The 11719-nt window shown below is 40.6% G+C and overlaps 1 protein-coding gene across 4 annotated transcripts; it reads right to left on the reverse strand.

The window, feature by feature from the left end:
- Positions 1 to 1567: 1567 nt before the first annotated feature.
- Positions 1568 to 11497, reverse strand: GCNT1 (glucosaminyl (N-acetyl) transferase 1). Of its 4 annotated transcripts, none has more exons than XM_059873379.1 (3): positions 11360 to 11497; positions 4287 to 4419; positions 1568 to 3895 (listed from the first exon to the last, which is right to left on the reverse strand). In XM_059873379.1, the coding sequence occupies exon 3, from the start codon at positions 3758 to 3760 to the stop codon at positions 2480 to 2482; it is 1281 nt and encodes a 426-aa protein (XP_059729362.1). In that variant the 5' UTR covers positions 3761 to 3895; positions 4287 to 4419; positions 11360 to 11497; the 3' UTR covers positions 1568 to 2479. The 4 variants fall into 4 exon arrangements, with proteins under 4 accessions (XP_059729362.1, XP_059729361.1, XP_059729360.1 ...); XM_059873378.1 differs by having other exon boundaries at positions 11292 to 11431; XM_059873377.1 differs by lacking the exon at positions 11360 to 11497 and adding an exon at positions 10978 to 11126.
- Positions 11498 to 11719: the final 222 nt, after the last annotated feature.

The following is an 11719-nucleotide window of genomic DNA, read 5'->3' on the forward strand; positions in this document are numbered from 1 at the left end:
ACTTATTATTATTATTAATGCCACTCAAAATCCTTATGTAGTGTCTTCAATGCACTGAGCTCTTTTAGAAAGCTCTGCTATGGAAAATTAAATGATATTAGAGGGCTTTGAGTAGCATACATGGTACTTCAGCAACAATTTCAGTGGCTACTCACTGCTTCCCAGCAATGGTGGTGAGCTGAACTGAGAAACTGAACCAGCTTTAAATCACAGAAAAAAAATTGAAAGAAAGAAATAAAAGAAAAAAAAAAGGGTTATTCAGTAGGCAGAATGCAAACCAGTTTCCCTCCTAGCTGCCCACAGGATGATAGGATCATGGTGTGAAGGCTGGTGTAAGCTGGGTATGTGACTTGGGCATTTAAATTCTACCAGAGCAGGGTGACTGTTCTCTTGTCAGTTATAGAGGGGTTTTTTTTTGTAGCTCACTTTTCCCAGAAGAAATTCTTCCTTATCTTATGGCAAATGTATCCTAAACAGCTATGCTCTCTTCCCTCTGTACAGAAGATTTTCTCTTGACTCCATTTAAACAGTAATATTTGAAGCATCTAATCAAGCAGCATCTTCGCCACCTATAGCAGTAGTACTATTAACAACAGAAATACAGACAGGGTGTTACACAAATGACTACAAAGCAGGCTGAAAGAGGTAAGGTAAAGATGCTCTGACTGACAAGTAGATTTCAAGCAACTGAGTCAGCAGTTCCGGTATCATAAAAGATACTGATGTACATTGTTTTTAGATGCTTTTTAAATTAATTTAAGAATTTAAATTCTTAAAAACTGCTTTCTGCTAAAAAAGACTTCCTAAAAATTCCCAGTACTATATGCAGTGAAGTTTGTTGTAGCTTATGCAAAGGTGGTAAAGCACAACTGTTGGCAAGAGCATTCTTGTAGAAAAGTCAGAGGCTGGGGCAGATGGGGTACTTCCCTCAACTGCCTTGCTCACAGGCTTTAATTACCTGTTATTATGAAAGTCTCTGACGACTCCCTGAACAACGTTCAGGTGGTTCTGAAGGCAGAGGTTGGCAAAAACAGGCTCCATTTCAGATTAAACTGCTTGCCTCCCTAGCTGTTTCCATGATCAACAGCAAGCAGTCCCTTATGTTAATGTCTAAGTAAGAAAAGCTTCAGAACAAACTGCCTTTGTAAGAAACACATGCTGCAATTACAGCAACAGGTCACAAATAAAAAAATTTAGTCTGTTTTGCCATTTGCTAATACTTGTAATGAATTCCACTGCCATATCAGGACTGAGACAGCTGGCAGTAACTATGCATGACAAACCTGAATTGATACAGAAGGAAATAATATTATCCCTCACAGTCCTCTTCTTTTATCACCAAGCTTCTGTGCCACACTGCAGCAGCTAAATTACTGGAATTGAAATTCAGATGAACAAGTCAAACCTAAACAAGCACAGACACATGAACAAATGACCATATGGAGGTAAGGTAGGGCTTATCTTCAGTCATGTATGGAAAACTATAGCAAAAATATCTTCGGCCTTCATCATTACGAATTATTTGTGATATTTTCAGAGAGGACTTCAATTGTAGGAAGAGACAATATCCTTTAAAAAAATAATTTTATTTTTTCTGGACTTAGTATTAAAATAATCTGGAATGCAAGCTGAGTGTGACAGAAAGCAGAAACCAGCAGTTCCATCAGTAATATTTAGAAGCTGCTGCAGTTCTTTCTTTTGAGAAACTTCATCGATTTTGGATACAAAAGCAAAACTCCCCATACAGTAAGAAATGTAAAGATACAATTCTAAATCTCATTAGGCACAAAACTGAAGTTTCCCTGAGAAGATGTAATTACAAACTAGTGTATTAACTTTATATCACAATATCAGGGTGCTTTAAGAATACAAAAGATTTGAATTCTTTAATACTCCATGCTGAAGACAAAATTTTCAGGAGGATTAAGAATTACATGTAACAGAACTGCAGCAAACAGATCTAAGTAAAATGGTAACAGCTGGCTTTGCATATCCCCTTTTGCATAGCTTTTAGATAACTTCTAATGTTATATTCCTGAGACCTTTTAGTATTCAGTATGAAGTGCAGTCCAGCTGCTTTGTACCCCACCCCTTCATCTTTCTCTTTCCAGTTATCATTACATTCATGGGGAAAAAAAAAATTGAGAATAACTATGAACAACATGCATTTTCTATGCCTTAGAACAGTTTAGCCAAAGAAAGTCCATTAATTATACCTTCTAGATAATACATATTCCAAACAGTTGGCTTTCCTGCTGTCTGATGTTGTACCTAAGGCTCCAAACTTCAGTGTGCACAAGGCATACTCAAGACATGTTTTCTCCCTCTCGTCCATATACGGGGCAGGGCAGGAGCAGCACCACACCAACATGGTGAGAGTCATTATACCCATTATCAGCATCATCATGACTGCTGTAACACGATAAAGTACATTGCAGTAGAATATCTGTACTTATGTTTCCTAACAGGAGCACACATTTCAGTTCTTTGGCAGATACAGAGCTTTGTGTCGCAAATACTCTTCCAAGCATTTCACTGCAAAAGGGTCGACATCAGTGTCAAACTTATTAGCAAATAAGTGGTGGTTTCGTAGCATCCAGTTCAAGTCTCCTGCTCCAAAAACACAGACAGAGCGAATGTGAACTCCACTGCACGGTGGGTAGGGTGCACCTTTGGACACATCACCTTCAAAGTACTGCCATTTGACAAACCTGGCCAGGGCATTCATGTCAGAAACGTCGTACTTGTCACTGGAAGAAAACGCACCTGGGACTTCAGGGATTCTCTGAATTGTTGCCCACAGGTACTCATCTGGGCTGTAAGTATCTTTCGCCCACTCAATGAACTTAAGTATTTTGCTGTTTTCTAGTACATATTCTACAAAGCTCCTGCTAACTACAAAATAGGCACTGCCAGAAAAAACTGGAGTACTGAGAGGTGGTAGTTGTTTGTCTATGCCTGTGTTCTTTATTTTACCGTCAATAATCTCATGGTGCTTCTTCCACCTTACTTCTTTATAAACAGGCATTTTTTCTGTTTCCAAGCTGTTTTCACCCTTAAGGGCTTTTAATTTCTCTACTATTTCCTTGTTGGTCTTTATAGGAAAGTCCATACCACATAGGTTTATTAGGTATTTCCAGGTTGAACTTCTCCTGTGGAGATCTTTCATGCAGTTAATGTCTGCCTGCACTCTGCTCCATGAAGCATATACCACACTCTCTAACTGGCTGGAAATAAAGACATTATCAAAACATGAGACTATTCCCTTCACAGCAGCAAAAAAGGATTCTGGAGACTTTTTGTCTACATGAATGCAGTAAAAATTCTGTGGAGCATAGATTGACCTTAGAAGTCTATCAAGCATCTCAATTTTGTGATAAACCACTATTGAGTAAGCAATTGGAAATTCTGCTTCTTCATTACTGAGAGGTTCCATAATGTATTTCCTAGTCTTGGTGAAGGAGGCACAGTCTGCAGTCATGTTAATATAATCGTCTGTTGTTAGTCTGGGGCGTTTCTTAAATGACACTGATAATGCCTCAAGCTGTACCTTTTGTATTTCTTCTATATCCCCCTCAATAATCTTGGTGCAGTTAACATTGCTAACAGGATCTTCTTTTGTTAGCTCCAGATGTTTCCGATTTAGGAAGTCTTCTTTCTGGTTAACTTTCAAAACCGAAATTATTACTAGAATGAGAGTTAGACCCAAGAAAAGCCTGAAGCGTGAGTTGTAGCAAAACCGTAATTTCCTCTTCAGCATTTCAAAAACCAGATAGCTTTGCAGGGCTAAAAGAAAATGTCCTCTTCTCTGTTCATATGAGCTTCAACAACCTCAGAAAAAAATTCTGTTTTTCAGGAATTTGGCAACGTTTTCAGGGAAATGGAAGGAAAAATCCTAAAACAAAATGGAATATGATAGTCATTCTTAGACTAAAAGGTTTCTTTAAAAATTAGTGATTAATAAATTTATTTTTATTTAGTGATAGAAAAAGATGAATAGTTCAGCCAAAAATATTCTGTTGAAAATTAAAAATTAACAAATAAATTTTTTATAGAAAAACACAGGGAGAAGCATACCATTTTCATTAAACTTCCACAGTACTAACACTAGAAACCAAAGGTCAGTAAGAAAATAGAGCTAATTCAGCTGCATTTAAAACAAAGTTGAAGTCAGATATACTATTGAGAAGCAAGTATTTCTTGTTAATTCAATGCTTCAGAGCTTGACAAGAATGTTTAATGCTCATTTTAGGGCTGACATAGATTTCTTTATCATAAAGACTTACCACTCACTTCCTGGATGGCAGTCATGCTTTAGCTCTCAATAGCAAAGAAGTCCCTGCAGCCTTTCAAGATCTTTATTTGAGACAGTCTCTTCAACATCCTTCATCTAAGCTTTGAAATACCACCAGGGAAGAGCTGATGAGAAGGATGAGGGAAACAAGTTACTACAGCAGGGCACCCTCAGTTTTCAGAGTTGTGAGAAAAACTGTTACTGAATTGCTGAAATAGGTTTATAAGGTAAGAGGCAATACTTACGACCTGTATATCAAGCTGATTTGTATCGAGTCACTGCAAGTGCACTAATCTAAGTGCACAGCAATATTGCATTACCATCATTTAAACACAATTGTTTTTAATATTCAGCAATTACTTTTATGTGGAGGTATGCTGCAATGCTGGATTGCAACAAGATTTCTAGCCAATTTTATTTTCTACTTTACTGTACAAGCATTAGATAATTTTTGTTTGTTGGTTCTGTTACTCTTTAAGCATCTTTTTTCCTGTTTCAGTACTCTGTGAACAGAATCACTACAGCTGTGCAGCAGCTGCAGCTGTAGCTGTTGAGAAAACTGCACTCTAGAACTGTATCACAGAACTGTATGTCTTTTTTTTCTTTTTTTTTAAAGTACTATCTCATGCAGACAAATTGATCAAGAACAGGATATCCTTAAATAACTTATATTGCTACTCAGATGCCACTTCTAATCAAAAATTCTATGCCAAATAATTTAGAGCAGGTTTAGATTTCAAACCAGCCTCTAACTGCAAAAGCCCACACAGTTTACAGATAATGTCTTCCAAAATGTGAATCTGTAAGTTTATGAAATATAAAATACTTGAGAGATACAAGGCTTCTTACACTTTTACTACTTTCAAGAAAAAAGATAGTGCCTCGGAATGACTTTTTGAATAGCTCTAAGAATAACAGCTACTCAGAAAAACTGGTAAGAAACTCTGTTTAAGAAAAATAAGTGTGTATTGTGTCCACTGCTCTGTTTTGCCATAGGCTGTCCAGCGTTAAGAATTTCCTTTTCCCCCCTATTTTCTTTAAGCTACCCCAGTACCATTTTAAGTTTTAATTCCTAAACTGTGGCTCTTAAGCTGCCACTTGCAGATCTCAGAACAGGTGCATTTAAGAAACCGAGGCATGGCATTACAGATTTTTTCATTAGTAATGCTGCCCAGGACGCACTACACATTGGTCCACCACTTTGCCCATGTCACTGCAGATTGACTGGGGGAAGCAGGGGAGGAAGGTGTGGAACACTGCATAAGTGTCTATCACAGATATGAGAATCAGGAAGTACTATAGTCAAATATTTTGTGTTTCAAGCCAACAGCAGGCAGAGACCACAAACTAGACACAAATTTGTCACTAACAGCATCATATAAATGTTTTATTTACACTGAGGTGTACTTAGTTTTCAGAATTACAACTGTAAGTATTTTATCCTGCATTTCTAATTTATTTTAAGGAAGGCAGACATTTGTTCATGGAGTATTTTTCATGTACAGTGAAGTGGAAGAAAATTTAAAACTTAAAACTTAAGGAAAGTAGCCCAGTGAGCTAGCATGCAATTACAGCAGGTTGCACACAGAGGGAAATTTTAACAATGAGGTCTTGCACTTTGAATTAAAAAAAAAAATTAAAAGGAAAATTCCAGATTTCTCTTTCAATTTGCAATGTGACATTGAACCTAACAACATAATTTAGAACATGTTTTAACATACTTTGTAACTTAGCACAAACTTTTGTACTTGATGCCCTGCTTGTTTTCACTAGTAAATCTAATCCTCCAAAAATAATATTCATTGCATAATAAATTAACAGAGGAAGGAGACTAAATATATGATAGTGTCCATTGGGTATATAGTTTCATAGGATGAAGCCTGTGATACTGCTTAACCTTCAATTACTGTATTCTGCCTACAAACTTAAAGATTAAGACTTTTCTAGAACTTAAAGTGTACTTCAAATAGTTCTATTTGTGATACTTCAGCTGATAGACATTGGAATCCTTTATTTAGGCTGTTGGCACTATTATTTTATCCTATTCTTAGTTTATATAGGAGCACTAGCATTGAGAAATAACACACACTCAAGAAGATTACCAACCCATCACTGTTCCAATGGAAGAAGACGGTCTTAATTGAAAGTGACCATGCCAGTTTTCACCTTCTAAAATTTTCAAAGAATAAGGCTTGCTAAGAAGTCCTTCCTGCTCCCACTTTAGAATAAAACTTAGTTAAGTGTAGGATAAAGAATCCCATTCAGAAAGACCCAGCTGGGTGCAATTTCTCTATGGTTCAGAGCTCAGAATAATCAGACCCAGCATTTTTATTATACCAAAATGAGAGATATGCAAACATTTACACATTAACATGGCTCTTATCTTTATGTGGAATTTTTTTAACTGTAAATTTCTCTCACTGGCATGCTTCTTCCTCAGACCAATTTTAATAGTAAGTTACTATTTGTTTATGCTCACAATTTCAAAGACCTAAAATTAGATCATATCCCATTCACAAAAGCTGATCTTTACAGGGTAAGATTTGTTGTCTTTCATCTAATAATATATCTCATACACTTACTGAGCCTAGAACACTCATTAATATAGTTTCAGACTGCATTCAGTTAAGCTTTTAACATCACTAAAGCTTTAGCTCTGCACAGCCTTCGTGGGCACACTAGAGAATTACCTTGTCAGAGGCAGCACTTTCCACTATGGGAGAGGTGGAGGAAGGTTTGCAAGGCTATGGAGGAAATGCTCTATTTGGCAGCCTTCATTTTGCTCTCAACTGAGGTTCAGTTGCAGAATTTACATATGTGACCCACTTCCTTTTTTTACTACTTTCTCCTCAAGTCAAAATCGGTATTTTTGAAGCAGTCATCATTAAAAGGGGAAACTTACAGCCGTTGCTGGTAGCTGAGGGAGTTGGTACAAAGGCTGAGTTAGCAGCCCACTTCCCTCTTTCCTGCCAAAATTATTCTTTATTGCTGTCTACAAACGATATGGTATGACTAAACAAAACCAAGGTAATTTCAGCTTGATTTCTAGAAAACACAATATTCCATAAGAAACCTGTCTTCAAAACAGAAACTACCAAAAATCTCCAAAACAAAGGAAAAAACCCCCACCAAACAGAACACTTTTACAATAGCATACCACAGCTTGGAGGGAGACAAGAGCTGGCATGGAGGTTTGGTGCAGACAGGCTGGACTGGAGCTGCTGGTCCTACAATGAGGATGCTTGTGAGGGTGCACAGCCAGCAGGGCACCGCTATTGCAGGACGGCAGCCTCTGGCCATCGGCACAGCACAACCTCTGCTCCAGCACGATGATGTGCTGCTGGTGCAAGGAGCAACCCCACTCCCATCTCTGGCACCCACACATTGGGCCAGGAGAAGTGCAGCAACAGATTCAACCAGAGGGCCTCTGTGGAGCTCTCCAGCCAGTGGAGCCACAAAGATGGATTTTCTAGGAAGTCCTAACATTTTACAAAGGCATATCCAGGATGCTTCAAAGCACACACATCCTGTAGTTACAATTACCATGTTTCCATTCAGATTCAGTTATGCAGAGCATTCATTCTGATGAGGAACTGATTTTCAAAGCAGTAAGCAGCTTGTATAAACACAAACATGCATAAACACAAAGAGAGACTGCAACTGCGTGGACTGCAGTGTCATCTGCAAAGGTCTGCTAGACACAGAAGTCATTTTACTCAGCTTTCCATAACACCAAGCAGCATAATCTTGAAAGTAGATAGGCCTGTCAATGAATCAAAGAACTCATATTTGTTCTGTTAGGAAGTATTGAGTCTTGGGTCTTAGCGAAAACAAGAACTGGCCATAAGCCACGTAGCTGGCTTACTATAAGCCTTTATGGGACCCTTAATTCTGAAATCATATGCAGCAGGGTTTCATGTGGGCACAGTTGTCTGCAACTCCTACAACACTCTGTAGGAGTAGATGCTTTTCCCTCAGAGTTGCTCAAGAAAACAATAAAAAAGGGAAAATACACTCCCTTTTTACAGAGAAAACCCTAACACATTTATAGTCCTTTGTCAACTTGGAAGATGGCTTTAAAGAAAACTCCACAAGTGACTAGTACTGCTACATCCACCACTACATAGAAATTCATACTGAGAGTAGCTAAAGTAGACAACTGTTTTTTCAGAGCTAAAAAAAAAAAGATGAAAATAAATTCAAACCTCCAGGTTATTTGAAGATATTATATTTAATTGTTAGGAATCTTACTCTCTAAAACATTTCTGTTTCAAAAAATGAGTAACACTCACATGAACATACACTCTGTGTAGATAGTAAATTGAAAAAGCAGTCAGTTTTACTAGCCTTTCTAGTACTCTCCTATACTACTGTATCACGTAAACCTTCTGCAGAACAGTTCAAAGCCTTATTACTATTTCCAATGCTGTCTGTCCTTAGAGGCCCCACAGACAGAGCTAACAGTAAGGAATTTCAGCTAAGGAGAGTAAAGATGTTATGGCAAAGTCATTCAGGGACCAGTTCCTACCTCAAGAAGCCTGTGACTCTTAATATGGGCAAAAAGACAGGTTTTACCTTAAGGTTACTAACACTGACAGTACAAATCACAAAACAAAAAATAATGAAATCATTCAACTGATGTTGGCCAATTTAACCTGCGGTAGAACTGCCTGTTGTTCCTCAAGGTAATTTGTACACTTTGGCTGCTTCAAGGTAAAACAGGCACCTATTTTCTTCACATTATTCTAAACTAGGACCTATAATCACCAGAAAGAGCAGTTGCTGCACTCCCCATGCCCACATAAAAAGTTTTGCTCATCGCTGCCTTGTGACACTGCTGTATTTCATAACGGGATACACTGACAGGAAAGGTTATCTATAAAACCTGAAGGAAGGCGGAAGTTAGAAGCTGTCAAATTTTTGAGTACTTGGATCCCTCTTCAAGCACAACATAGAAAATATTCTGAGGTTTTTCTTTAGCCATAAGGAGAAGCCAGCATTTTAAAGCCATACCTACACTTATAGTACATCAGTGAGCTAAAGAATCATCAGTGAACTTCCCGAGATGCTCTATCACAGTTTTCCAAGATGAGGTTTCTGTTTGTTTTATTAAGCTCCTCTAACAGCACCACAATTATCCTATGTATAACAACGCTGCACATTGCAAAAAGTGGTGTCTCTGGAGCTAGGAAGTAAACCTAACACTGAAAGTTGCTTCACTTGTACTACTGGGTAGGATACATTTCTGTGGCACTAAATTTTTTCACCTTTTCTAAGACAGAATTCTATGTTGATATCTGTTTTCCACTTTCAGGAGCTTATGAACCAGTGTAAAGGGAGAACTTTTGAATTATGTTGAAATCCAAAGCAAAACTAAGAGGGATTTTTTAAAAAAACGAAATTAACTCTTTTAATAAAACAAGCAGTGGGTTTTCTAATGTGGAAACAAAATTGGAGAGCAGGATTTTGCTCAGTAAACATAGTATTTTCAGCAAATAGACTGTAAATCTTTAGCTTGTATGTTTGCCTTGCATTTGGTTTATGTTAGAAATAAAGGCAGACTTGGCAAAGGTATTCACCAGGTTTTTTAGCAATTTTTGGCTCGTTTGGCCTCAGGAAGGGAGTATTACTCCACATAATTCAGATTTTGTAGGAAAGGCATTATGCTGGTAACTGGTATACACTATAGGCAGAATAGCTAATCACTGAGGAGAGAAAATATTTTCTTTTGTATACACCTACTTTCAAAAGCAATCTAAGTGACCTCCAACTTGAGCTACAAATACTGCACTATTTTTCACAAAGAGTATCAAGCTGAAAGACAGAAAAACTAGATTTGTCCCCTCTCCTCTTATTGCCATTTCTGACTCTCATTCTTGCCAGCTCTGAGGTCAAATACTTCATATTCCATTAAAAATTAAATTTAAAATAGCAGACTCCAAAATGGCAATTACCTCCTGCTGCCACACCTCCTTTTTCCCACAAAGAAGTCCACTTTTCTGAGTAAAGCTGAAAGAAGGCAAAGCGCCAGAGCATAACTGAGCCTCCTGTCAGCCCTCTTTCTCAGTCCTCTCACCCAACCTGGGCCACAAAAATCTATTTACAACCTTCTAAACAGCTTTTTTTATTTTTTTTATTCCGACCAAAAAGAACCTTTTTCAGGGTTTTACCAGTTACACTGAGTTAAAAGGAGAGAGAGAGAGAGAGAGAGAAGAGAAAAAGCACCACAAAATACTGCAACACCTCAGGAGCATCATGAACCCTAGACCCCAGCAGATTCCCCACCAAGCCAACAGCCTGCCCGGGATTCCCTGCATGCCCTGCCGCGGAAAAGGCGAACGGAGGGTCCCAGGGCAGACAGACAGAAAGCGGGGAAACACAGCAAACGAAGAAAAAAGAAGGTGTGACAGGAAAAAAGAAAAAAAGCAGGGGAAGAAGGGGAACAGGGAAGTAAGAAGAACAGAGGAAAGAAAAGAAAAAGGACATAAGTGGAACCAAAAAGGAGAGGAGAAAGGGGAAGTGGGGGCGGGGGGAGTGAGAGGAGAGGAAAGAGGGGAAGGAGGGGGAGAGAGGGGAAGAGGTAAGGAAAGAAAAAAGAGGTGGGGGAAAAAAGAAGGAAGGAAGGGGGGGGGGGGAAGGGCAGAGGCACAACAGATGCGTCTCCCTGCCCTCCAGTGCAGCACCTGCCCGACGATACGGCGGCTCCCGGAGTAACACTGCGAGGCTCCGCAGGGTACGGCGCCCGGGAATAGCGATGCTCCAGACCAGCCCGCGCGGCCACCCCCTTCGGGGCCGCTCCCGGTACGCCCACAGCGCCAGGTGCGGAGCAGCCCAGGGGCAGGCACGGAGCCCGGCCACCTCCCCGGCGGGCGCGGCCCCGAGCCGGACACCGGCTCCGGCCCCGCGCCCCTCCCGGCGCCCACGCGCGGGTCCTGCCGACCCGGCCCTCCGCGGCCGCGCCCAGCGTCCCGCCCCTGCCTCTCCGCCCGGCCCCGACCTCAGCCACACGGAGCCCTCGGCGGCGCTTGTCCTTTTTGTTGGTTTCTTTAACGCTTCCTGCAGTACCGGTAACGTTGGAACCCACGCAGGACCAACTCCTCTGCGGCCCATGGGATCGAAGGGCTGTCTCGTGGTTCCCAGCCCCAAACGACCGCGCAGCCACCGGGGCCGGGGGCCGGGTGCCCCGGGGGCGAAGGCGCTGGGCGGGCTCGGGGTGGCGGTAGCAGCTGCGCCTTGGTGAGCCGGGAGCCGGCAGGGCCGGGGCTCCTGAGGCGGCACCGCGCAGCCCGGGACTCGCCTGCTGCTGCATGTGGGCTTGGAAGAGCTCCGTGAGGGAGCGTGGAGAGACGGAAGGGAGGGTGGGGTGGAAGGGGAGCAGACATGGCTGGGAAGCGCTGCACGAAGTTTGCGCGGTGAAGAGTAAGA

This window comes from Haemorhous mexicanus, chromosome Z (assembly GCF_027477595.1).
Source record: "Haemorhous mexicanus isolate bHaeMex1 chromosome Z, bHaeMex1.pri, whole genome shotgun sequence".
Taxonomy (NCBI): Eukaryota; Metazoa; Chordata; class Aves; order Passeriformes; family Fringillidae; genus Haemorhous; species Haemorhous mexicanus.

Excerpts from the sequence above, each read along its gene's own strand:
- GCNT1 (XM_059873379.1), bottom strand. The coding sequence starts at position 3,760 with ATGCTGAAGAGGAAATTACGGTTTTGCTACAACTCACGCTTCAGGCTT.